Source organism: Penicillium vulpinum (genome assembly GCF_028829585.1).
Source record: "Penicillium vulpinum strain IBT 29486 chromosome Unknown utg000003l_segment0_segment0, whole genome shotgun sequence".
Taxonomy (NCBI): domain Eukaryota; kingdom Fungi; phylum Ascomycota; class Eurotiomycetes; order Eurotiales; family Aspergillaceae; genus Penicillium; species Penicillium vulpinum.
The window spans coordinates 360,037-386,599 of NW_026643243.1; the positions used below are offsets into that span (position 1 = coordinate 360,037).

The 26,563-nt window shown below is 47.3% G+C and overlaps 9 protein-coding genes across 9 annotated transcripts; 4 read left to right on the top strand and 5 right to left on the bottom strand.

Annotated features, from left to right (window-relative positions):
• Positions 1-63: 63 nt before the first annotated feature.
• N7479_005240 (Tetratricopeptide-like helical) lies at positions 64-2,522 on the bottom strand (the record flags this gene model as incomplete). Its single annotated transcript, XM_057252937.1, has 4 exons — positions 64-1,151; positions 1,216-1,864; positions 1,919-2,134; positions 2,202-2,522. The coding sequence occupies 4 exons, from the start codon at positions 2,520-2,522 to the stop codon at positions 64-66; spliced, it is 2,274 nt and encodes a 757-aa protein (XP_057106799.1).
• An 886-nt stretch (positions 2,523-3,408) lies between these two features.
• On the top strand, positions 3,409-5,201 carry N7479_005241 (MDR family MFS transporter; the record flags this gene model as incomplete). The annotated part of the gene is made up of 4 exons (XM_057252938.1): positions 3,409-3,555; positions 3,621-4,000; positions 4,051-4,477; positions 4,527-5,201. 4 exons carry the CDS (start codon positions 3,409-3,411, stop codon positions 5,199-5,201), a joined length of 1,629 nt encoding a protein of 542 aa, XP_057106800.1.
• Positions 5,202-5,444: 243 nt separating this feature from the next.
• On the bottom strand, positions 5,445-6,300 carry N7479_005242 (Short-chain dehydrogenase/reductase SDR; the record flags this gene model as incomplete). The annotated part of the gene is made up of 3 exons (XM_057252939.1): positions 5,445-5,713; positions 5,803-5,967; positions 6,045-6,300. 3 exons carry the CDS (start codon positions 6,298-6,300, stop codon positions 5,445-5,447), a joined length of 690 nt encoding a protein of 229 aa, XP_057106801.1.
• Positions 6,301-8,113: 1,813 nt separating this feature from the next.
• cdpNPT (putative dimethylallyl tryptophan synthase) lies at positions 8,114-9,449 on the top strand (the record flags this gene model as incomplete). Its single annotated transcript, XM_057252940.1, has 2 exons — positions 8,114-9,288; positions 9,350-9,449. 2 exons carry the CDS (start codon positions 8,114-8,116, stop codon positions 9,447-9,449), a joined length of 1,275 nt encoding a protein of 424 aa, XP_057106802.1.
• A 333-nt stretch (positions 9,450-9,782) lies between these two features.
• On the bottom strand, positions 9,783-10,820 carry N7479_005244 (class I SAM-dependent methyltransferase; the record flags this gene model as incomplete). Its single annotated transcript, XM_057252941.1, has 4 exons — positions 9,783-10,171; positions 10,221-10,277; positions 10,332-10,370; positions 10,439-10,820. 4 exons carry the CDS (start codon positions 10,818-10,820, stop codon positions 9,783-9,785), a joined length of 867 nt encoding a protein of 288 aa, XP_057106803.1.
• Positions 10,821-11,409: 589 nt separating this feature from the next.
• On the top strand, positions 11,410-13,241 carry ftmG (cytochrome P450 monooxygenase ftmG; the record flags this gene model as incomplete). The annotated part of the gene is made up of 6 exons (XM_057252942.1): positions 11,410-11,619; positions 11,674-11,790; positions 11,852-11,951; positions 12,010-12,078; positions 12,135-12,728; positions 12,820-13,241. The coding sequence occupies 6 exons, from the start codon at positions 11,410-11,412 to the stop codon at positions 13,239-13,241; spliced, it is 1,512 nt and encodes a 503-aa protein (XP_057106804.1).
• A 245-nt stretch (positions 13,242-13,486) lies between these two features.
• On the bottom strand, positions 13,487-14,992 carry fqzB (FAD-dependent monooxygenase fmqB; the record flags this gene model as incomplete). The annotated part of the gene is made up of 3 exons (XM_057252943.1): positions 13,487-14,110; positions 14,170-14,762; positions 14,821-14,992. 3 exons carry the CDS (start codon positions 14,990-14,992, stop codon positions 13,487-13,489), a joined length of 1,389 nt encoding a protein of 462 aa, XP_057106805.1.
• A 1,366-nt stretch (positions 14,993-16,358) lies between these two features.
• On the bottom strand, positions 16,359-18,088 carry N7479_005247 (cytochrome P450; the record flags this gene model as incomplete). Its single annotated transcript, XM_057252944.1, has 3 exons — positions 16,359-17,589; positions 17,639-17,823; positions 17,885-18,088. 3 exons carry the CDS (start codon positions 18,086-18,088, stop codon positions 16,359-16,361), a joined length of 1,620 nt encoding a protein of 539 aa, XP_057106806.1.
• A 485-nt stretch (positions 18,089-18,573) lies between these two features.
• On the top strand, positions 18,574-25,797 carry N7479_005248 (non-ribosomal peptide synthetase; the record flags this gene model as incomplete). Its single annotated transcript, XM_057252945.1, has 3 exons — positions 18,574-18,948; positions 19,002-25,559; positions 25,618-25,797. 3 exons carry the CDS (start codon positions 18,574-18,576, stop codon positions 25,795-25,797), a joined length of 7,113 nt encoding a protein of 2,370 aa, XP_057106807.1.
• Positions 25,798-26,563: the final 766 nt, after the last annotated feature.

Below are 26,563 nucleotides of genomic sequence, written 5' to 3' on the forward strand. Positions count from 1 at the left end.
CAACTGAAACACGAACATGTGCAAGCCTGCATAATTCTGTTCACAAGCTCTTGCATAATCTCACTAGTCATTGAGCAAATATCCTCTCGTATCAGCTCTCCATACACCAATGCTATCTTTGCCGAAGTTGGATGATACGAATAATGTTCCGTCGAGGGAAAATGCCAAATGTGGATGTGAACCAATTTTATATCCTTGATCAAAGTCGCGAGATCTGTGAAGCTCTTCGAGTTTGAAAGTCCCGTTTCCGGATTGAACCACACTCCAGAGGACAATTGTCCAGATCCAGTTGTCCGAGAGTTCTTTGCCGTTGTGTTCTATACAGGCTGCGAGGAAATTTCCGTTGGGAGAAAAAGCCAAAGGGCCGACTATATGATCATCTAGTTGCACTTTGACCCAATGATCTGGACATTCCACCACCCAAGAACCAGTGATGCGACGATATGACTTCGTGCCCACCTTAGGAGGGTCAACTTTCGAGGTCTCCTTCGTTAAATCCAAAACATAAATAACGGCCCCATAGGAGTATGCGAGATATCTTCCGCCCGGGGAAAAGGTCGGCCCTGTCGATCTGAAAGTTGTCGATTTTGAAGAAACGAAAAAGTCCCCAGTATCTAAATCTTGGATCCACACTCGATTATCAACAGAGACATACCGAAGCAGTCGTAGGCCATCGGGAGAGAATGTTAGGGGCACTCCATTGGATTTCGGATGTTCGAACATGAAGAGCTTTTCACTCGACTCAACGTCCCAAACCTCGACTCTAGATGCCGATGAACAAGCCACCAATTTTTTGTCTTGAGAGAATGCAATGCATTGGACACTGTACCACACACCAAAAATTGTGTGAAGGAACCTTAGCCCCGGAGCGACACCCCAGATTATAAGCCACCTCCCATGTGTCGCTAAATATTCGCCATTTGGAGAAAAAGCAGCAATATGAATGCAGTCATCTTCTTCGATGAGCGTGCTAACCGAGGTTCCGTCTAAAGTATTGTAAAGCCTTGTTTGTCTGCCAGCAGGGATGACGAGCCATTCACCATTGGGCGAGAAAGTTACCTTATTATCCACAGAAGAATAAAGGTTCCCGACGTCAAACTTTCGCCACAGCTGGATATCTATATGATGGGGGTCAACCTTGCTGTTTAGAACTGAATATGCTATTGTTAGAAAAATTTAATGCACAGGCGTTACGAGTCGATTGATATTTCTCACCATCATCAACCATCTCTGGCGCTGGATAAGATGGGTTTGTATTCCACGAAATAGAGGTTTCCGTCATTGAACTGATTGTAGACAAGTCTTGCGTGTATGGAGGGGTGATATTCTCCGAACCAGAAAGGCTCAGGTTTGGCTCTACCCATGTGTGCGAAATGGCCGTAGTAGCCGGCACTGAATTAATTGGAGACGATTCTTGTGTGTTTAAAGAGATCATAGTCTCCAGATTGGAAGGGCTCGGCTTTGACTGTATCCATGTGTGTGAAATAGCCATGGCAGCCGTCATTCGGTCGTTTGGTATAGGACACATAAGAGAGTTGATAAATCCAACACTTAGCGCACTGGATTTGGCAAGACGCCCAGTGGGAAACTTATTTGCCTGCATAACATAGCTGGCAAGAGATCCCAGGTGCTCGAATACCATCTCTTTGGTAAGAAGCTGAAACACAATCTGACCAAGGGCCCAGATATCTGAGGCAAAAGGGGTACCACGATTAATCAAACCATACAGCTCGGGAGCTATATAGCTAGATGTTCCACGTAGGGTTGTAGAAGCGCCCGGGGCTTCTTCTATACGCTTGCTGATACCGAAGTCGGAGATTTTGATCCACCATTCATCTGGCGGGTGCGATTGTATTAAAATATTCTACAATATAGATTTTAGAATATGAGTAAGAGTTTCTAGGAGAAATAGACTGACGTTTGGTTTCAAGTCTCGATGAGCAAAGTTATTGTCGTGCATCATATTCAAACCATCCAAAATCTGGTAGGCGAGCTCCTGGGCCTGCCCCTCTGGCAATGGTGGATTCTCATTCAGATATGCCGAAAGGTCGCCAATTTCAAGGTATTCCATTGCGATCAACAGATATTCCGGGCTATCGTACCAACCTAGCGACTTGACGAAGCATCGTTCATACTACCAAGCATATATCAGTGAAAACAAAGTTCTCAGAATCCTTATATAGACTGCTTATTCGACGAACCCTTGAGTGCGAGAACTTGGCAATAGCCTCGAGCTCGCGGTTGTAATCAATAGCTCCGAACCGCCCACTGATCTCAATTTGTTTCACAGCTCGAATTTCCCTATCTGACCGAGCGCCCTGTGTGCACTTCTCTAACCATACGCTTCCGTACGCACCACTTCCGATTTTCTTTTCTCGCCGCCAATGCTCTGTCCTGGTAACAAGCCGGCGTCTTGAGTTTGGGTTAGGTTCATGATACGCATGGACGGTTTCGACGGTACAATCGGGCAGGTAATACGTTTCCAGCTTGGAATCAAGTACCAAATCTGGGGTATTGGCCATCTAGACGTAGTGATTGATACCCCTGACGGTGTTGAAGCATCCACAAATCTACTTAGAAGCAGAGTCAGCCTTGGAGGGTCCAGACAAGCGGGGTACTTTTTGTCAGCTTTATCAGGTGACATCTTTAAAGAGTGGAGGGTCTAATAACTACAAATGTACGGAGTACTGGTAAAAGCGACAGCTACTAACACCTGGTCGGTCCATGGGAGCTGTGTTGGACTATGTTCTATGTTAAAATAAATATCAGTACCATCTGAAATTAACCCTTTGAACATTTGAAACTAATTTGAAAACATTATTCCAATTACTTAGGTACGGAAGTACTCCGTACATGTATGTTTTTAATGTTTTGATAACTCAACAGCGTGGCAACGTTGGAAAAATACGGAGCACGGAGTAGAGTAGATTATAACAAACCTTCCAAATCGTACCTAGTTTATGACCTAAATAAGCATTCAATGTTGTACTGCATACGGAGTCCTCCGTACTCGTATATTTTACCCATGCTACCCCTAACCAGTGAGTTCTGGGTAGCCTGCGACCTTGGCGTTCTTGTCAACTCAATAGCGCGGACCACCTTCGAGTTATGTTTTTGCCCATCCCTTACAACCTTGGAGGCATTCATATGGTAACCTCAGCCATTCAAGCCCGTAGTGTAGCCAATGGGATTTTCAATTCCAAGAATGCATCGCAATTATGGGATCTTGCCAATAACTGGACTGGGCTGCAGCCAGTCGATGGTCCCCTGCAGGACAATGCTTTGATCTCCCTGTTTTCTTTTTTTCGCCCGGAATGCTGATGAAGAAATAAAATATTATTATGAAAAAGCACATGTCCTCTGTTTGCCAACCTTCCCTCAAGCATCGATTTCACCCAACCTACACCAATGGAGAAGATATCAAGTGATCCTCCAGCGCAGGAAATTCAAAGTGACGCACCTGATGAAGGGGAGCTAGATCGCCCCCCGGCCAGCACCTGGACGGTGGTTTCCCTCACTATTGCTCTGTGTCTAGGCATTTTTTGCATGTCGTTGGTAAGTGTAATGCTATAGACAGCAGCCAGCACTAAAAGAACGTCCATTAAAACTGACTGGCCCAGGATGTCACAATCATCACGACTGCAATTCCTCGTATTACCGATCAGTTCGACTCACTAAACGACGTGGGCTGGTATGGTAGTTCCTTTCTCCTTACAAACTGTGCCACTACCCTTGCCTTCGGAAAATTCTACACATTCTACTCGACAAAATGGGTGTACCTATCTGCCCTATTTCTATTCGAAGTCGGCTCTCTTGTTTGTGGAGTTACCCCTACCTCAGTAGGCCTGATTCTGGGTCGATGTATTGCTGGTGTGGGTGCTGGGGGTCTCTTCTCCGGGAGTCTCTTGATCATTGCTCAGACTGTTCCTCTGCACCGTCGCCCAATCTTCACGGCCCTACTTGGTAGCATGTACGGCATTGCCAGTGTTGCTGGTCCTCCGTGAGCTAAATCTTTCCATCCTATTTTTTGTTGTCTTCTAACTGGATCAGACTGGGAGGCGCGTTGACAGATCGTGTCTCTTGGCGTTGGTGCTTCTATATCAACTTGCCTATCGGTGCTGTTACTGCTACATTCGTCCTGTTTTTCTTCCATGCCCCCAAGTCAGTCAAAAGACGTCCCGAGCTACGCAAACTGCTCGGCGAGCTCGATCCTATCGGCTCGTTCTTCTTCCTACCCGCTATCGTCTGTCTTCTTCTGGCCCTCCAGTGGGGCGGCACAGAATACGCTTGGAATAATCCCCGGATAATTGTTCTTTTCGTGCTCACAGGTGTTCTCCTGCTCGTCTTCGTGGCCGTTCAGATCTATGAGAAGGAGAAGGCTACACTTCCGCCACACATCGTGAAGAACCGGAACATCTGGTCATCGGCCTGGTTTGCCATTACACTCAATGGTGCTTACTTCGTCTTCATTTACTACGTATGTTGAGCCTAAAGTAACTCTAAGTTCGCCAAAGCTAACTTTCTAGCTTCCTATTTGGTTTCAAACAATCAAGGCGGCCTCGGCCACAAAATCAGGTGTAATGAACCTGCCTAGTATCATCGCAGTCGTTATCGTCTCTATTCTATCCGGTGTGCTCGTCACCATATCCGGATACTACAACCCCGTCATGATTATGTCCGCGGTCGCATTATCGATTGGCGCCGGCCTACTAAGTACCCTGAAGACAGACTCGGGGAGTGGAGAATGGATCGGTTACCAGATTCTGATGGGCATTGGTGTCGGCCTCGGAATGCAGCAGCCGTTTATAGTGGTGCAGAATGTGCTACCCGATGTGGATATCCCTACCGGTACAGCTGTGGTGACATTTGCTCAGACCCTGGGAGGTGCAATCTTCATTTCTGTGGGTCAAAATATCTTCCAGAACCAATTTGCTCATGCCATGCGCTTGGAAGATCTTTCCGCAGAAATAGCCACAGCCCTCGCGGCTGGCACGACGACCCTGCGCAAGAATCTTCCAGCTGAGTTGCTGCCAGCTGTCCTGAGATCTTACAATTCCGCTATTACTGAGGCATTCTATGTGGGTGTAGCCCTGGCGGCGCTTTCCATTTTTGGAACGATCGGGTTGGAATGGAAGTCCGTCAAGAAGCCGAGGAACACAACACCTAACGATGAGGCCGCCGTGGCAGCTGAGTCTGGATGAGGTTTATGCAAGTATATAGCAGAGCTAATTGATAGATTGGCGTCGTCTTTCATGTTAATTGTTCGGATCACATATATGGATTCCGGGCTGCACTCCATTGATGGCTTTCCCTTTCTATTTTAGTAGACTCACCCCTTGCCGCTTTTTGATCCACCAAATAAAACTGAGCACCGGTGGACGTTCCGGAGTGTTACATAATTATTCAACTCCCTCGGGCCATGAGGTCTTAGCCTCCGCACCGTTTCATATATTTGGCTTCTCTACAATTCGTTCCACTTCATCCAGTCCGGTGAACTTCTTGACCGTGCTATCAAGTGCACCAAACGGTAGCATCCTCCCAATCCGCACTATCCATGCTTGGGCGCCCCTCCAAATAGTAGGAGAGCTGCTTTTTAGAATGTCCATCACGACTTCCTTGGCCCATTGCTGGGACGGCATGCCAGAACCCTCATAAACAGCACCCCGAATCGTCCTCCCTACCACTTCCTCCGCCTCTTTGTAGATGGATCCACCTGGCAAAGAAGTCCTGTTGTTCTTTCGTTGATTTTTTTTGGAAAATTCGACTCGACAATGCCTGTTTTGAGGTCCACGACCCTAATACCAAAAGGTTTGAGCTCTAGTCGCTCCGAGTCCGAAAAAGACGCCATTGCAGCCTTATAGGCATTGTATGCAGATTGCAATGGCACTGTACACAAGGAGGCAAGTGACGTGTGGTTGACAATCATTCCCTTTGATTTCAGCAGCAACGGCAGGAACGCTTGTTTGACTGCCAAGTAGGACTAGACATTAAGATCGAATATTTTTTTTTCGCATCTGGAATCGAAAGGTCCGACACTGGCATACCATAGCCACCCCCGGTATTGTTGACTAGGATGTCTAGTTCGGGTATATCGCCAACGCACTTCGCAATTGAACTATTCGACTGTACGTCCAAGCACAGTGTCTTAATGCCTTGCGATGCTACCTCCAACGTTTTCGAGGGATCTCGGGCCGTGGCGTATACTTCTAGACCAGCTTCATGGAAGGCGAACGCGAGAGCTGCCCCTAGACCGCCATCTGAACAACCGGTTATAAGGACTTTTCGAGTAGACGGCGACATGAGTTAAATCTCAGTAGAATTTGATTGTCTTTAGTTCAAATAGCTATGGGTAGGGGAATTTTTAGGGGATTGATATATTTGCCCCCTTTGGCTATTCCTGCCCCCCCCCCCCCCCCCCCCCCCCACACCCTGCCTTATTCTGCCTGATTGCTCAGGCAATAACTATTCTGCCAGATATTCTGCCCACTATAATAATTCTAGTTTATATGTATCGTAAAAATTGCACCTTTATACTCACAAAAAGAATACTCATTTCTGTATAATAAAAGGTTCTATTCGTACATAACTGGTTATCCTACTTATTCTGTATTAAATTCCCGTCGCACCTCTGGTCTTAGTTTCAGTCTCAGCACTATACCCCTAGCTGTATCCCCAGCCTTAGTCTTATCCTCGACAGCGGTAAAAGTTAAGAGTAGTAGAGGACATATAAAGAAGAGAAGAAGTAGAACTTGATAGAGGGAAAGGTAAGCTGAAAGATATAAAATTGATTTCAAATCAATTTTCATAAAGCTTTACTTTTAACAATAGGCACTTATTTCTGTTAGTGGTTTACATAGTAAGTGGAGGTACCATAAGTAGTACTATAATTGACCAGAGAAAGCGGTGGGTCTAAGAAGAAAGCGGTAAGGAAAGCGGTCAGTGATTGCCTAAATATCCAGGCAGGGGGGGGCAGGAATAGCCAAAAGGGGGCAAATATATCAATCCCCAATTTTTAGGCCATGAAACACCAATATGAGCTATGAGCTTCGGGGGCAATCGGTGCGAAAAGTCGTGACGTCAGTGGAGCTGAATATGTGATGTTGGCACCGTAGTTAATTCATGGTAAACCCTAGAGATGAAATATTTGATAGAGAATCTAAAGATGCTCTCTGGAACAGAATATAGAATGTAAGTGAGTCTATCATTGAATATCAGGTTAATAATTTGAAACCCATATGTATAAAGGGCAGGTGGCCTGACATACTCCTCAACTAGATCAATGGAGAACAACATTGCAAACCAACGTTTTCTGAAAGAACAATGAAATAAGTGAGTAGGACTCTGGGCGTCTTCGTAAAGTGGTGGCACCTCGAAAAATCGCGATCGCTCATAGAGTGACATCTGGTTACGTATTCTCGGAGGGGTGAAGCATAAACAGTAGTACATGTAAATATCCAGCGCTAGCGTTGAATCATCAACCAACTCATCCCACACAACCCTTTCAGACGATCATAAACCCGGGGTCGTTTGCCACTTCCAGACACCAATCGATAGCCTGATATTTTCTTTTTTGTTTAAGCCAAGCCATAAGGATGATTTGTCACAGGGGTCTGTCGTGGCGCTGGGCTAAGGTAGCGGGGCAAGTTGTTTTTTTCACCCTCAAGAAACAATCCTAACAGTGGCCTTCGGATTTTCCTTGGCACACCTTGGCCTCCGACACTGCAGTTCCTCAAAAACCAAACGAGTAACCTGCATTCGTATTTGTTCCGGTGGATTGAGTCATGTGGTAATAGATACAACCCTGCAGATTTGGTTGAAGGATCCCTTGCATAATGTGATATGTCTAATCCGTGCATTCCAACGTAAGACTCGGTACGGAGTTACATAGCACGAGGTCACGGAAGCTATTCAGATGCACCGCATACCAAGCAGGGCGTTTGCTGCATGAGACGCGTCCTCTAGTCTAGCTGAAACCTGCAACCATGAGCTATTGACATTAGCCTGGAATATAGGGCCTAGACCTTGCATTCTGGACGACCTTTAGATGACAGACAACACTAAATATCTCCAATTCACATCTACTCTGGACAAACTCTCAGACCGCGATACGAAAATGACAGTCTCTTCCACAGCTCAGTCTCTCAAGGCCTCTGTGCCAACAGTTGCACACGCGGCAGATATGCCCCATCGGACGCTTAGCAAGTCGATGACATTTGCCAATCTGGACCAATACCGATACTGGCATGCCGTGGGTCCAATGCTGGGGAAAATGCTCTCCAACGGCAACTACAATATCCATCAGCAATATGAATATCTGAGTCTTTTTGCGCATGTCATAATCCCAAAGCTGGGACCATTCCCTGACGGAAGGGACATATACAAATGTCTGCTCGGAGGCACCGGCTCCGTGGAGCTTAGCCAGAATGTCCAGAAATTAGGCCTGACTGCACGGGTTGCGTTCGAGCCCACAAGCTACATTTCTAGCACCGGAGTTGATCCGCTCAACCGACACACGGTGCATGCTACCCTGGCCGAGTTGAGGGCTATCGGGTCGGCCACGGTTGATATGGAGCTGCATCAAATGCTCGTCAACGAGCTGACCTTGACCGACCGCGAAGAAAAACTCATGTCTCCCGAACAAATCTCAGGAACTGCGTGGAAGACGCAGATTCTACTTGCTTTGGACTTGGGACAGACCGGTATCACGGTGAAAGAATATTTCTATCCGGCAATTAAAGCTAGTGTCATAGGGCAAAGCGTGGCCGAGTTGTGCTTTTCTGCTATTCGGAAAGTGGACAAGCAAGGAGTTTTCGAATCTGCGAGCAAATTCATTGAGACATATATGCAAACTCAGAGCCAGACAGACCTTTACTTTTTGTCCTGTGATCTGGTTGATCCAGCAGAAACTCGGATCAAGCTGTATCTGATGGAGCTAGACATGCGGTTGGCAAAGGTCGAGGAGCACTGGACAATGGGTGGCAAGCTCGGTGACGAAGAGACATTGCTTGGACTGGAAATGCTGAAGGAGCTGTGGGTAGACTTCGGTATTATCGAAGGCATGCGGGATGAACCGGAGCGGCCGTCGCAGCCTGGAGACCCAGACACCATTGTTCCCTTTATCATGAACTACGAAATGAATCCCGGCGAGCCGTTGCCCAAGCCCAAATTCTACTTCCCCTTGGTCGGAATTTCCGAGCTGAAAATTGCCAATGTGCTCACTGCGTTCTTCGAACGCCACGAAATGCCCGAGCAGGCCGCAGTCTATCGCGACAATTTGCAAACATACTAGTAAGTTCCTCTCTATACACATGCCCAAATTTCCTTATTAACCGGACTCGTGTGCTATCAGCCCCAGCAAGGACTTGGCTGTCGCGACGGATCATCAGGCATGGATGTCCTTTTCATACACTAAGAAGAAAGGACCGTACCTCACCATGTACTATCACTAGTAACCTACAACAAATTAGCGCATCTTCGATGATGTTTGAAGAGAGGCATGAATTCATGGGCAGTCTTTTTTTGTACGCAATTGAGGACGTATCAGCTAGCCAGAATGAAGAAATTCCATTGTACCATGGGAACATCCTTCCAAGGTTGGCATTGGATAACTTTCTAAGGTCACTTGCAAAAATTATGTAAATATCGGAAGCTGCGCATTATGATTTCTCTTTGGCTACTGAGATACTTTTGAGAATAATCTTCAGCAAAGAAGATAATATTTCAAAGCTATAAACACTATGGGGACTGCGAGCGTCCTACTAGTTGTGATAACCATTTCCCACCTAAGATGACTTCTGACCGGTTGCAAAAACAGCAGTCCACTTCTGCGGCACCAGGCCACTAGCTCCATAAGTCTCATCCAAATACCGCTGAAGTGCTGGCAGGATGTCCTGTTCGTGCTTATCTCTTTGTTCCTGATTCCACCATTTACTGACAATGATAGGAATCACGGGCTGTGCAATTTTGTACAAGTCCTCGATAGTTGTTTCAAACTGCTTCGAGATTGTCGTGACTTGGACTTTCTCGAACCCTGCCTCCTCGAACCTAGAGTGCACATAGTCCTCTGAGTCCCATCCTGGGTTCATGCAGGACATGAACTCCTTGGTGGTTGGGAATGGTAGATCTGCCGGGATTGTGGCAACAGCGGCCTCAAGGACAGGAAGCCATTCGGCTGTAATACGTTAGAATTTGCCCTGGCGATCGAGGGGGGCAAGACATACTTCGCTGCCAAGTTGAAATAGTAAGCGTTCCCCCTGGCTGAAGAATCCGCATGACCTCTATTGATGTACATCAGTTTCCATTTGAGCGGTCTTGGCTGTGGGTGAGCTAACCTTTCATTGCAGCATAGGTATCGGGGAAGGAGGTAAAAGCTAGGCGACGGGAATTTCGATATCAGTATTTTCTGGTCAGAATCAAATTGTTCCCATATATTACATACCAAGGGCCGCAAAAACGTTAGTATAATGTCCGCTAGGAAGCTCGGTGTTTTGCGCATCCACCACCTTGGCGGTCGAATTATCCCATCCTCGCTCCAAAATCTTGTGCTTCACATGGCCGGTGAGCTCAGTTGAGATATCACCACAGGTCAGCTCCCAGCCTTCTTGTGACTGGGAATCTAACATGTCATGGAGGGCATCAGAGACTACACCCGTTCCGCAGGCGAGGTCGAGGATCACCAAAGGCCGTAGGCTAGACTCACTCAGCCCTGAGAGTTCTATCAGATCGTGAGTAAAATAGCGGGTAATCTTTTCCGCGACCATGTAGGTATCCAGAATTCCCTGGCCTGCGTAGAGCTCAGTAAAGTTGGTGGCGCGAGTCATGGTGAGATCGGGATGCTGATGAATTAAATATTTGGAGCAATATGTTGATTATAATTTCGAGAGGTTAATGAAGTGAAATCCTCTTATAGATATGTCGATGTGCTTTCCTAATAGAGCAGTGACAGTTGTTACAGACAGTTCTAGGTACCCTTTTCAGCTCTGTACCTAGGGAGTATTCCATGCAATGCATCAGATACAAAAACAAAATTTAAAGAAACACATGCGCACGATTCTCCTTCATTTCGATCTAGAACTAGATCTAGATTCCTAGCATACCTGTGCATACCTCATTGAATGCAAGGAGTCACGAGGTGGGTCCCACATTCCAAGTGCTCCGTATTGCGTAAATATCTGCAAAAGCACATACATACGAGGTATATAGAGCACAGCTACTAGTGGTTTTGCAGATTTGTTTTTTAGTGGCGCAATCTAGCCTTGTATACGTGTAGATCATTTGCTGTACTTTAAGCGCTGAGGATTCGGATTTATCGGTGTCACTTGGGAGTATCTACTTTCTACTCTTGCGTTGATATATCGTGTATACTCAACAAGTTGGTTTATTGAATCGACGAGTAAACACTAGTCGACAATGGACGTCATTGCTGGGTATCCATTTTCTTCTTCTGGCACAGGCTGTGCAATTTCGTTGTTCATCTTTGGAGCTATTCTGCTTTTTGTATTTCACAAAAACCAGCCATTCGTAACCATAAACTCGCACTCGTGGGATATTTTCCGAAGCAAATCCAAGCGAGAATTTGAATCAAATGCAGAAAGCCTCATCAAGAATGCACTACGAAAGGTCGGTTAAATTAAACGATTATGTGTTTTGAAGGACAATTACTGACACCCACAGGGACTTTCGGCCTTTCAATTGGTAACAAACATGGGTACCTATCTGATCCTTGCGGATCGATACGCCGAGGAATTGAGAAATGATGAAAGATTTAGTGCTTATGATGCTTTGAATGATGTAGGCTTGCTTCTTTCTCAAACCTACTTTGTGCATATTTGCCTGACCCTGTCACTTGCAGGTGATCCTCCTGGAACTCCCAGGATTTGAAACTATGTTTCAGGGCTCATTGCATAATCATGTGTCCCCTACTGCAATTCATGCTATGAACAGGGAGCTAGGTAAGTGGGTGAAGCCCTTGACTATTTGCGTCACGCATGATTAATCGCCACTTCATAGTCCAATTGACTCGTCCACTCTCAAATGAAGCAGACCACTGTCTGCAAGCTCAGTGGACCGAGAATTCCGGTATGCTCTAAATATCCACTGATACCATGCTTACTGTGGAGTCTGATGGATTACAGAATGGCACACTGTTTCAATCCACGACACTGTCTTGGCCTTGGTTGCTCAGATGACCACGCGGGCATTTGTTGGAGCTAAGCTTTGTCGTAATGCTGAATGGCTCGATATTGCCATTAGCTTTACGATCAACCGCGCTATTGCCGTCCAGGCAATCCAGGCTTGGCCGTGGATCTTCCAACCAGTCGTCCACTGGTTCTTGCCCACGTGCAAGGCTGTTCGTCGTCAGATTCAGCGAGCTCGGGAAATTCTGATGCCAGTTTTAGAGCACGACAGGCGGAATATACACAGCAAAGCCTCACTCACCGACCGGGTATTCTCGACATTGACTTTCATTGATCAGTATGCCCAAGGAGCGCGCTACGACGCTACCATGGCCCAGCTAAGACTAACCGCTGTGTCTGTTTTGACCACTTCAGACATGGTGGAGAAGGTACTGGCAAGAATTTGTGAACACCCAGAGCTAATTCAGCCACTCCGTGAGGAGGCAATCTCGGTCTTTGAGAGTAGTGGCTTGCACCACAACTCCCTACTCAAACTAACACTGATGGATAGCGTAATGAAAGAAAGCCAGCGGCTTGAACCTGCCACACTCAGTGCGTCGTCCTTTTTTTTTTTTTTTTTTTTTTTCTCCCATTTTCGGTTCGCGTTGATGGTTCTACTTTGCTGATGAATTTTGATTTTCAGTATCCATGTTCCGTGTGGCCAAAAAGAAGGTCACATTGCAAGATGGCACAACTATTCCTAAGGGTGCCAGCATTGCCTTTGCAAACGATCTTCGGTTAGACCCATTGATGTATCCGGATCCTGAAACCTTCGACGGTTATCGATTTGAAAGAATGAGGAAAGTTCCGGAGCAGGCTAGTCTCGCTCCATTCACCAAAACAAGAACTAGTCACTTGGCTTTCGGTCATGGGAAACATGCTTGTCCTGGCAGGTTCCTTTCTTGTGATGAAGCTAAATTGATTCTTTGTCATATTTTGCTCAAGTATGACTTCAAACCAGCGGATGGACGCGTCCCAGATCTGCGTATTAGTGGCATGTTTATCCAGAGGGATACAGGAGGGATGCTCTCGGTCAGGAGACGCCAGGAAGAAGTCACACTGTGATGATAGTCATGTATAGACTAGGTTCATGAATCCAGATGGTTTGAACAGATCGAAACTATTTGCCTTTACACGTCATCATTCTTTTAGAAGCATCTCGTTTCGTTCAAATAAATTGGCTCCTATTAGATGGCTCTTCTATTATGTTACTATTATGTCTAAAGGGATATCATCCTAATCTTTAACTTAAATGTATATTCTAGCAGGCATTGAAAATAAATTCCAGAAAAACGGTCTAGGACTATAAATCAAGCTTCTACTGACTTCTTGTAATCGAACGCCACCTCGTACTTGCTGTCCGATGGAATGTTCTTTGGTCGGTAGCCCGTCACATCCTGAACCGCACTCATCGCAGCCGGAAACTGCTCGTAAACATCATGGCGGACGTCGTAGCCAAAGATCCACGCAGGACGTGGGAACTTCATAATCGATGGATTCTTCTCAATCGCCTCCCAGTCCGGATCACGCATCTGACTATAAATTGCATTACCGCTCTCCTGAATAATGCTGGTGCGCTGGTATCGAATTTTCTCTACCACTTGGAGAGCGAGTTTTACTCGTTGTTTACCTGCCAGCTCCAGACAAATGGCCAAGGTAGCCGCATCCTCGACAGACTGACCACCCCCCTGGCCTACAATCGCAGACATCGCGTGTGCTGCATCGCCTATGACCATGATACGCCCATTTTGAGAACTCCAGGTCGGCAATGGATCACGAGAGATGATCTTGTAGTCTGCGAGCTTTTCGCTGGGCGTGTGTCGAAGAACAGCAGCCACTCGAGAGTAAGCGGGCCAGTCCTTTAGTAGAGCGAGAGCGTCCTCAACGCGGGCATCGGTGACATTTTCCCAGGATTCATCAGACTTCTCATGGTTCTAATATTATTCCCAAGTCAGTTTTTACACAGGTCTTCAGAGCTGAGAGTAATACGGACCCGGTGCCACACCTGCCAAATCACATTCTGACCGCGCTTTCCAGTTGCCAATGTCAACCCCAGACCTCCGGTCGTTATGTACCTTCGCATCCGGTCCTGCACGCCCGCTTCCTCCAGGATCCACTGAGCCTCAGGATCATCCGCGAGCAAGCTGGCACTGAAGCACGCCCGGAAAGCTGCTAGCCCGGAGGGTTGGGGAGTTATCTGATAACCCAGAACATAATCTCGTGTCTTGCTGTGCACTCCATCCGCGCCAATGACGCAGTCGGCTGCGATCCGTTTCTCACCATTGACAGTCACGCCAGCTTGATGCTCGTCCTCCCAGTACTCGGTGACGGCCGAGCCAAAGCGCAAATCTATTCCCAGGGCCTTGGAATGCTCGTATAATCTATGGATCAATGTTCCACGGTGGATGATCATGCCCTCCCCCACGCCATACCCATCCATGGAATCCAGGGCGTACAGCTTTCCCGCAGGGTCTAGAATCTCAATGGCGGCCACATCGTCGGATTGGGAGACCAGTTGATGCAGGACTTGACCGTCGCTCCAATTTTGTAGAACTTTTGTCGCATTGCTTCCCAAGGCGATACTATCTCCTGTTCTAGTCAATAAACGACGCATAGACATTCAGCTTGATATTACAGAGCTTACCTAGTACCCTAATCTCCGGACTTCTTTCAAGGCCAACTACCACATGTCCCTTGTAATGGCACTCAATGGCAGCGACTAGACCAGCAATCCCGAGCCCGACGATAATCACTTTGATGCCACTGGAACCGGGTGCCGCAGCCTCATTGGGACCAACGCCTTGTGTGACAGTCATCGTAATTTGAGTATACGAGTTCCTTCTTCTGACTTTCTGGCTCTGGATTGATATCTACAACAAGAAGGGTAAAATCTCTCTTTATGGCCACTTGTCCGCCGATCCTCACTATAGAGGCTAGAACCCAACCATAGCATAGACTACCTAGCGATTATGGGCTAGATGGATAGCTCATCCCCACATTCCATCCTCTATCTGCACTTGTCACTAAAATAACTCGCTATACACATCGTCGATTGCGTTTCGATCACGTTGTGCGTATTTCGATACAATGGTTCTGCAGCTATCATTTCATCTGGCATGCCAGCAACTCGCTGAGCAATGAGGTCATGGAATAAATCCCTACGAATGAAATTAGTTCATGCGGACTGTCACCTATGATGTATATGTGACATCCAAGCAAGGGGGCCCGAGAAAGGCTGCAATGCATGGCTGTCGGAAATTACTTTCAGCTGTAAAACAGAAAAGGCTGAAGCTGAGAATGACGCCCGACTATTTCATACTAGTTGCATACTCCGTATAATGTACAATGTAAATGTGATATAGGAATGCGAAACCGTGTTATAGTTTCAATGTAGTCAGATTAAACCCCCTCGAGACGGACAGAAAGGGCTACGGGCAATCCCTACGGGTATCACGGGTCGGACCTAATGTAAGGGACTTTGCCACGGCGCTTGTATATGCAGTGAGAAAATCCCTGCGGATGATCAGATGCTACCTCGTATCTGATTTTTGTGGTGCTTGGCAGTACATTGCAGCCTCGAATTACAGTCACCTCGAGGGTATGGAGAAACTCTCTGCAAATAGGGGTCGAGAACCTTTCCGATTTTCCGCATCCCATTGATTGGGTCATGATAACTCTAGATCAACATCGATCTGCATCCACTAGTGGCAAGTAAAAGGAGATCTTGCTAGGGTGAGGTACATGAACTATTCAGTACTCCGTATCGATCTATGACAATTCCCGACGATCGCTAGTCACGATCTAGATCACCATTCTAATAATTGTGGCAGGGAATTTACCTGTTTCCTCCTCCTTTACTCCGTACCTTGTGCATAAACGAGAACGAGAGACCGAGGCTCGGAATCACGAAAAGATTCATGATTCGAATATGATCATCAATCAATCGGGACATTTTGAAATTCTGAGACAGCTTTTCCTGTCCATTCAATTCATATTATGAAATTTGACTTGTTCGCCAGATGGAAACCCCAGTGCTTAGAAGCACAAACAATCAGCCAAATATGGTGACAAAATTCCACTTTGGGATACAGAAGTTGCGGCACTGAGTTCCAACGATAAACTTATGTATTTCCACTAGCTTAACCTGGTTCTAGCTCACTCAAGTGGAAAGTAGAACACAGATTATAGCGCTTCTAAAATAATCTCTTGCTCAGCAACCTTGAACCATGCTTCGCCTCGTTTCTGAGCATCCTTCTCATTCACAGCAGACTTTCCAGGGGATTTCAACTCATAATTCTCGACAGTGTACGCAACCAAGACCTTGAGGATCGTGTCTGCCAGCGCCTGTGCAATACACTGGCGAGGCCCGAAGCCAAAGCGCCAAAAGCGATACCGAAAGTTTGACCTGGATTCCTCTATAAATCGCTGGGGACGGAAGCTCATTTTATCAGAGCCCCATGCATCATCCCAAATATTCAAGGCGTTCGTGTCAACCACCATGAAGGTACCACTGGGAATGCGGTATCCACCCACATCGCGGTCAGTGGGCATAGATTGCGCGTAGGTGTAGTTAGTGACTGGTTTCAGTCTCGCAGATTCATTGATACAGCTCGCAAGCAGAGTCGAGTTGCTGGCAATGTATTTGACCCAGGAATCTGCGGTTGTGTCAGATCTGGTTTTTGAGATCTCATTTCTAACCTCGCTCTGTAGACCGGCGTTCTCAGCTAGGAATTGCGGAATCCAGGAGAAGCTGCCAATTGTCACATCAATGTTGGCAAATAAAGCCTCGTCCAATGTATGCATCAGTTCGGTTGGTGTAATCTGACCTTGCTCGACGGCCATATACAAGCTAACAATAGCACAAACAGAGGCGTCCTCGCGGTTCTTTGCATCGTGGTACGCTTTCCGATTGAAATCGGCCCAACGAGTGTGGAAAGCGTGCAACTTGTTCCTTATGGCAGGGTAAAATATCTTGCTGATAGAGAACAGTGATAATCCACCCTTGAAGGCATATTGAAACACATCAGTGCGCAGATCAGTGATGAGCAAGAGTTCCTCTGTCATTTCCGGGGACAGGTTTCCATATAAGAGGTCACTAATGACCCAGAAGGGCAGAAGCTTGAGATCCTCGGCGGGCTTGATTCGCAGCGTTTTCCCGCCTTCATAGTCCTTGTAGAGCTCAGAGAAATGCTGAGAAATACGGGATTGGACAAAGGGGACGTATGTCGTGGGCTTCTGGGTAAATGGTGGTGAGACTACAGCATGGACTCGTTTCCAGTGTCCTTGGCTGATGAGTCCGACGCCGTCGCCGACTAGATCGCCCATCACCCATCCACCATTTAGGTTCGAAGCCTTGTAGTGGTTGCCGGAGTCTTTAAAGACCGTCTTGATCTCATCCGCGCGGGTCAAAATGCTGTCCTTTCATTTAGCCTTGTCAGTTCACGTTGGGAGAGGGAACTTACATTTCTGGCGTCAGGCCAACCCATATGCGATAGATCGGGCCATATTTCTCGGCCCACTGACGAGAGACGCTCTCTCCCTCCAAGAACTTGATACTACCCCCACCATCTGGAAATTGGTAGGGGCAAGTTGGGATGGGCGTTGAGCCATCTGTAGAATAAATTGGGTACCACCAGAGCAAAAGTTTCTGGATACAGTAATCAACAAAAGTCAGCAGTGTTTTGATGTTTTCTTTGGATATCACAAACATTTATTATGTAGGAAACTATTTTATTTGACCGAGTGTTCGGCTGAAAGGCGTACCACGACGTGACTAGAAGCGATGCAACTGCCAACTGCAGAATAAGAAGAGTGTAACCTGACATCATGTGAAGCTGACGTTGGAAAGAACCAAAAGTACTAAGAGGAGGATTTGAATGATGAATTGCAATCCAATTTGTAATCGATTCCATGACTGCTCGGGTTCAATTGCCCCAGTGGGTATGTATGCACGTACAACATACATAAGTACATCCAGCGATGGATACGATCTAGTCCAGCTTCGTCAAGTGCGGCTGACGTTCTGAGACACCACTAAATGGCCAGAATCTTACCTAGTATGCGTGGGTCTAATGTTGATCAGCAAGGACCAACCTACACGGTCGCACCGAGTCGATGTGAGAAAGCGCATGTTGCCCATGATATGCAAGGACTAGTGGGGATCGGTGCAGGTGGTCGCCACGCATGAAGAGTCACTAGTGGCCAGACTCAGCTTGGCAAGTATAACGACATTCTTGGTGCTGATAGCCCATTCTTGACCATTTTTAAGGATAGATTGGCAGAAGTCATTTGGGCTGACGAACGAACCTCCCACGTATCCATTACGGTGAAAGAGCTCTCATACATATTTCGGGAGGGACCTTCCTAGTAATCTTTGTAATCCTTGACCACCGTTGCTATGGGCTCTTATCATGATCATCATACTATTTCCCTTCCTTTGAGTGGAGAATTGGAAGCAGGATGGACTGGTAATGGCGAAGCGCTGTTCCAGCCTCATCTTTTCAAGGCATCCTGGGCCTTGTTGCTTTCCAGACTCTCAGAAACACACACAACAATATTTGCAGTGTTGGAACAACTGCCAGTCCCTCCGAGCGAGACGTGTTCAAAATCAGTGTTTTCGCCTCCGCATTTGGAAACATGGGAAATATCAGACAAGCCAGACAGTCTTTTGGTGGATGCAGCGAAGGAAAGGCATTGTGGGCCTCTTTCAGGCACACAGCCGTCGACGGGTGTGGTTATTAGGTGGCATGATGAATTGAATGATCCGATCTCGGTAAGTAGGACTCTATAATGCGTTCTTCACACATTGCCCTAATAGAGTCTCAGTCGCCCTGTGTATGCAATACGATGATTGCTTTGGATTGCAGTAAATCACCTGTCCAAATATCCATGAAATACTTAAGCACATATCTCACAGTGAACCAAGCCTGGTCACAATTAACGGCTACGGTTCATATTCTGAAGCAAATGGTTAGGAGCCCAGGGTTATCACTCCATGAGGTGGATTTCCTGGGTTCTTATAGCACCAGATTGATCCGGCAATGGAACAACCCGTACTCACTTGTACGACCACAAGTGTGCATACATACCTTGATCCTAGAACATTGCCGGAGCCAACCCAATGCCGAGGCACTGTGTGCTTGGGATGGTTCCATCACGTATGCGGAGCTTGATCAATTTTCACTCGCAGTGGGACTCAAGCTGCTGTCGCTTGGTGTTAGCCCAGAGTCAGTGGTGCCGCTCTACTTCGAAAAGTCGCGCTGGACGGCGGTCGCCATGCTGGGAGTTTTAAGAGCGGGGGGGGCTTTTGTTCTTCTCGATCCATCTCACCCTATGACTCGTCTGGCTGAGATTTGTTCAGAGGTGCAGGCAACTGTGGCCATCGCCTCGGAGTCATTACAAGAACTGGGTCGGCAGCTGGGTCCTCGGGTTGTCACTGTCCCAGGAACAAATAAGAGTAACATCAGCACAGATAGGAATGCCTTTAGCACATATGTCAACCCTTCAAATGCCGCATACGTCGCTTTTACTTCTGGCTCTACCGGAAAGCCCAAAGGCATTGTGATTGAACATCAGTGCTTCGTTGCAAATACGCTGGCTCAAAACGCGGTCCAGAATATTAATAGACAAACACGAGCATTTCAATTTGCTTCATATGGGTTTGATAGCAGCATTCTTGAAACACTTATGACTTTGGTGGCGGGTGGTTGCGTCTGTATACCCTCGGAGGAGCAGCGGCTCAACGGCCTTGCAGATGCTATCCGCGGGCTGCGAGCTAACTGGCTCGAATTGACCCCATCTGTGGCACGGTTCATCAATCCTGAAGAGGTACCGGACGTGCGATCCGTCTTGCTTGTCGGTGAGCCCATGTCTCAAGACCACATCACACAATGGTCAGGGTCGGAGAAGGTTCAACTTCTGAACGCATACGGTCCGGCCGAGTGTAGTGTGGTAGCTGCTATCCAGCCTCATGCGAAACTGGAAGATCCCCAAAATATCGGCCGTTCATATAGCAGTCACTGTTGGATCGCGAACCCTCACGATCATAATCAACTTGAGCCCCTGGGCGCGGTAGGGGAATTACTCATCAGCGGGCCAATCGTGGCCCGAGGCTATCTCAACCAGCCCCACCAGCAGTCTTTCATATCCAACCCTCGCTGGGCGACGCGTTTCGGGATTTCTCCAGGCGAACGTGTTTATAAAACTGGAGATCTTGTGCGATATAATGTTGATGATGGCTCGTTGCGCTACGTTGGGCGCAAAGACCGGGAGGTGAAAATCCACGGGCAACGTGTTGACCTACAGGAAATCGAACATCATGCCTCCCAGTTTCAAAAGAGAATACTTGCAGTGGCTGATGTAATTCAAGTCAACGGTAGCAGCGCGAGGAAACTTCTTACTTTGTTCATTGCCGCGGATAATGATGAGACTCGCATGACGAAGCAAAGCTTCGTCGTCCCCATTAATGACACCTTGCTCGATTTGGTGACCGGCGTCAAACAATGGCTTCGTGACCGTCTACCCCCATACATGATTCCAACCAAGTATATATTCGTTAACCGCTTTCCTCTAACGAGAACCGGCAAGCTAGATCGGCGTGCCTTGGTCGAGCTTGGGACAGTATCTGGTCACTCGCCGTCTGGAGAGCACCCGTCGAATCAGCATGATAGAGAAGATTTTGAGCTGGACCCGGAGCTTATCGTCAAGGAAAATACCTTATGTTCAATGTTTGCTGAAGTATTGGGGTGTCTGGAAAGAGACATTAGCGCAGAAGACGGTTTCTACGACATGGGAGGGAATTCATTAGCTGCCATCCAGTTGGTATCCTGTGCACGCAAGCGTGGTATGGACCTTACGGTGGCGGATATCATCCGTCTTCAGAATCCACGAGAGATTGCGCGATGTACTGTGGAAAGCAGAGAAGCTGACGAGATCTCGCCATTCTCTCTTCTCGTGGATATCGAAGACAGTCTATCCGCCGCGACCGTCCATTGTGGCGTTGAGAGAGAGATGGTTGAAGATATTTACCCATGCACCCCACTGCAAGAAGGCCTTATGCATCTCTCGATAAAGAATCCGGGAGCTTTCATGGGCACATACCGATTCTCATTGGCTCCTTCGACGAACCTACAGCGGATCTGGGCTGCATGGGAACAGCTTTGGCTTGTGCACCCTATCCTCCGAACACGCATCATTCAACTTCAGGATGGTCAAATGCTTCAAGTAGTCACCAAGCAGAAGTCCCCATACAAGGATATTTTAGCCATGGATGATTCCCAGCCCATGAACTTGGGGAACCCCCTTGCACGTGTGACATTCCATCCTGGACCAGCTTCCGCTGGAACAGATTCTGGCATATTCCTGCTGACCATGCACCACGCTCTTTTTGATGGATGGTCATATCTGCAGCTGCTTGGAGATCTCCAACTGATGTACAATGGGGACAGACTGCCACCACGCCCTGCCTTCAATCATGTCATTAACTACATCTCCAAGCTGAGCATTGAGGAAGGTCGTTCTTTTTGGACTCAAGAGTTCAATGATTTCCAAGCAACAATGTTCCCTATCTCTCCCCGACGACCCTCTGCCTCGCCACATTGGCAAGTCAGAAGCCAGCAAACTATCCTGGCCAAGTCAGATATGAACTGGACTCTCGCCAATAAAATCAAATTAGCATGGGCTCTTGTGGTCTCTTCCCAAACTCACTCGAATGATGTGGTGTATGGATTGACGGTCTCAGGCCGGAATGCCCCAGTTCCAGAGATCGATCGTATTGTTGGGCCAACTTTTGCAACATTCCCCTTGCGCACGCAGCTTGATGACAAACTAACGGTGGAAGATATATTGATCCAAATGCGACAGCACGATGTCTCTATCATGCCATTTGAGCATATTGGTCTCAGGCGTATCGCGGAGTCAAGCTCAGACGCGGCCTTGGCTTGTGGATTCCAGAATCTTCTTACCATTAGATTGCAATCTCTTCAGATTCCTCAGGGTGCCTTGATTGATTTACCCGAGAACGAAGACCATGATTTCAAGTTTGCGTCGTATCCCCTGTCAATCGTGGCCCAACAGCAAGATAAATCACTAGAGATCAAAGCTATCTTTAATAACCACATTATAGGCACTGATATGGCCGAGGCTCTGCTGGAGAATTTTGATGCGCTGTTGCAGCGAATCCTTCAAGAGCCCGGGGCGAGAATGAGGGACCTGAGGGGCCAACTTCCCGCCAAGTGGCAGCAATTGGTGGCGATCAACAAAAAGACTCTGCCTCACCTGAATTGCCTTCACAATATTATCCAGGGCTTTGGCGTGACCCAACCAAACTCAGAGGCCGTCTGCGCATGGGACGGGTCCCTAACATATGAAGAACTTGTCGTGTTGTCACGAAGGTTAGCAGGCCATCTTCAATCTTCCAGATCTGGGTCAGGACCCGGCGTTTTCATCGGGATTTGCGTGGAAAGGTCGAAATGGTTCCCAGTTGCCATCCTGGGTGTCATGATGTCTGGAGCAGCCATGGTTTTGTTGGAACCCAACTTCCCTGTACAGCGTTTGCAGCATATATTGCGAGACTCTGGGGCACAAACGATGATATGCTCTCCGGCATTCCAAGAGAAGTGCACAGGCATGGTCGATGATATGTTGGTTCTGACTCCCGATATCTTGACACAACTGGACTACGATGCTTGGACTCCATCAGCGGTGTCTCATCAAGATGCAATGTATGTTGCTTTTACATCCGGATCAACCGGTGTTCCAAAGGGCGTTGTGATAGAGCATGGCATGGTATATTCGATGATCCAGGCCCATAAGAACGTCATTGGCGCATCAATTGCCTCCCGGGGCTTGCTTTTCGCCTCGCCCGCCTTTGATATCTGTCTTGCTGAGATTGTACTTGTCCTCGGTGCGGGTGGCTGCGTTTGTGTACCTTCTGAAGCTCAACGCATGAACAGCTTGGCGAAAACGATGACAACTATGCAGGTGAACATGGCCATGCTGACCCCTTCGGTAGCGCGAACACTTTCTCCGGCCACAGTTCCCTGTCTGCACACTCTGATCCTTGGAGGGGAGCCACCATCAGCCTCTGATCTGGCGACATGGGCTTCACAAGTCCAGCTGCATCAATCATATGGGCCGGCCGAGTGCGCTATGTACACAACCACTACAGCGCCATTGACTCTCACCTCAGATTTGGGCAACGTCGGATCTTCGCCAAACGCATCCTGTTGGATCGTTGACCCGGACAACCACGATGAGCTTCAGCCTGTGGGCTCGGTAGGAGAACTACTGATTGGTGGGCCGATTGTTGGAAGAGGGTATATCAACCGGGCCCAAGAGTCTGCAGCGGCCTTCATTCGTGACCCCGTCTGGAGTGAGAAATTCCCCTTCCTGCGAGGAGACCGACTTTACAAGACTGGAGATCTCGCTGTTTTGAACGCAGACGGGTCTTTGGTTTTGATTGGCCGGAAAGATACACAGGTCAAGCTCAATGGGCAGCGGATTGAGCTGCACGAGATTGAGCATTGTGCCGAGAGATACCAACATGGTACCGCGGTCATTGCGGAGTTGATAAAGCCTGCCGGCATCGAGAGACCCAGACTTATCATGTTCGTTTATGATCTTGTAACGGTAGAAACAACGGTGGGCATCACATCAGCTTGTCATGACCATCGGGAGGTGTTTCTCCCTCCTTCAGCACAAAATAAATCTTACCTTGAAGGTGTGAAACACCATCTCAACCAACACCTCCCACCGTACATGGTACCTTCCCTTTTCCTTTCACTATCTCGTCTGCCGCTCAGCCCAAGTGGCAAGGCCGACCGCAAGACGCTACGCCAGATTGCATCGAAAATGGAAAGAGAGGCATTGGAGATGTATCTGGAGAATCCGGTGACGGTGAAAAGGGAACCCATCACAGAGCAAGAGCGATTCGTCCGTGCAAGTTTTGCCACGGCCCTATCATTAAATGAGGAGGCTATTGGTATAGACGATAACTTCTTCGCTCTGGGAGGCGACTCCATCACTGCCATGCGGGTTCTCACTTTGTGTCGGAGAAGAAACATGGCCATCTCGATGCAGGAATTCCTCTCAAACAACACTGTATCCTTATTTTGCACACATTCCATTGTGATTCAGAGCGACGGTGTTGATCCGAAACGCCAGAAGCTCCTGAAGTCACAAGAATCGATTAGAGGGGAAGATCATCTCGTCCAGTTTGAGCACGTCGATTACCAGCTGGATATGGTTCGATCTCAGCTGAATTTGTTAAAATCCGATTCCATCGAGGATATCTACCCCTGCTCTGATGCCCACAGTGGGGTGTTGGAGCTCTATACGTCTAATTACACGAGCACTGCAATTTTCGAAATTTGCCCTACGGGCTCAGTGACTGCGATGCAAGTGAGCAACGCTTGGAGTCAACTAGTGCACCGTCATGTTGCCTTGCGGACGGTTCTCATGAAAGAGCCAAAGGTTCACCCGGATTATCTCCACGTGGTCCTTGACAAGGGACCAGGTCAAATTCTTGTTCTTGCCCGCAGTAAGAATGCTCTTTCGGAACTGAAAAACCTCGAACCAGTCCAATCCTGGGGCCTGTCACCACCACACCGGCTAATCATCGGTCAAGACTACTCTGGAGCGGTCTTCATGAGGTTGGAAACGGGCGGTGCCTTGATTGACGCTTTTTCCATGACTATTCTACTAGAAGACCTCTCTCTCGTGCTTCAGGGTCAGCCTTTGCCAGAGAAAGGGGTCTCGTACCGTCAATACCTGTCCCATTTGCGCGCCCAATCATCTTCAGAAACACTGCAATACTGGAAACAAGCGCTTTATGGAGTTTACCCTTCCCGTTTACCAAGACTACCTGCCAAGGAGACCTCCCCTCTAGCTGAATCTCGCTCGCAGAGCCGCTGCCTTCCATTTGCACAATCGAAGCGCCTAGATTCCTTCTGGCGCTCTAATCATCTGACCATCACCAACATTTTCCAGCTAGCATGGGCCTTGACTCTCACACACTATACCAATTCCCATGATGTATGCTTCGGAACCATCACCTCGGGGCGTGACACTCCCGGTCTTGAAGTGTGGAATATTGTTGGAACGTTTTTCAACGTTCTTCCGTGCCGAATTGCGATTGAACCCACGCGCACGGTGCTGGATGCCCTACGACAAAACCAGGAGGATATTCAGCGTCGAAATGATCACCAGCACTGTTCCATGCCAGATATGATTCGCAAATCAGGAATAAAACGTTTGGACAATGGCCAGGAGTTGTTTAATACAATTCTAACAGTGCAGAACCCATTCTCAGCACAATCATCTACTGGGAAAGGTGGGAGCAACGAGATCGATATCAAACTGATCGATTTGGAGGATGCGACTGAGGTGAGAGTGCCTTTGAAAGTAGAAACCCGATCAAACCGACTAATGATAATTCTTATAGTATGACCTTTGCGTGGCTATTACTCCTTATCCTTCCCACTTTAAGGTGGAATTACGCTACTGGTCGACGACCGTGTCTGAGGAATACGCTTCGGATATTCTCGATCGTCTTTTCGACCAGTTAGAACAGATTGTGAATCATGCGACCCAGCCATTAAGCGTCATCACCAGCGTTGGATAAAAAGCACATCTCTCACAACCTTCGCTAGTATTCTTTTGGTATAAATTCGGACACTGTTTTTGGTTTTTGATATTTCCACGTTTCATACTTTCCGATACTCCTAGGCTCCGCTTTTAATTGTCTTTGGATGTAATCATACAATAATCGTGCCAAGCGCCTAACACACCTTTACTGTGTTGGTGCGCCCCAGTCAACGATAAGTATCTTTTGTATGCGCGTGTCATACAAAAGGGACAAATAGTTCAAAACCCAAAAATTATATTTTTCTCAACCCGCAACATAGGTAGGGAAATCATAGGTCTATATATGTTATCTAGAAGGATTTTAGCTAATTTGGTACTAATATTAACCAGGAATATTGAGTATGAAGTAAACATTCAAGTTACAATCTTGATATATATGCTGTCTTTATAATGTGCTTCTTACACCTCTACATTATTTCGAATTAATCTTAGTTAGAACAGTCTAATAACAGATATCATATACCATGTACCACTCTTGTTTATGTTTATTTTTAACTAGTTTGAGGGTTGAGTAAAATGCAAGTTGAGAATTTGAAACCCTTTGTACCTTTTGTATGACACGCGCATACAAAAGATACTTATCGTTGACTGGGGCGCACCAACACAGTAAAGGTGTGTTGGGCGCTTGTCACGAGTACTACCAAATAATATAAAGCATCAAATAGTAGATAAAGGTTAAGAGGACTAATCAGATTCCAAGGCAATATGATATCCTAGAACTGGTCTAAAATAATAGAAGAGAA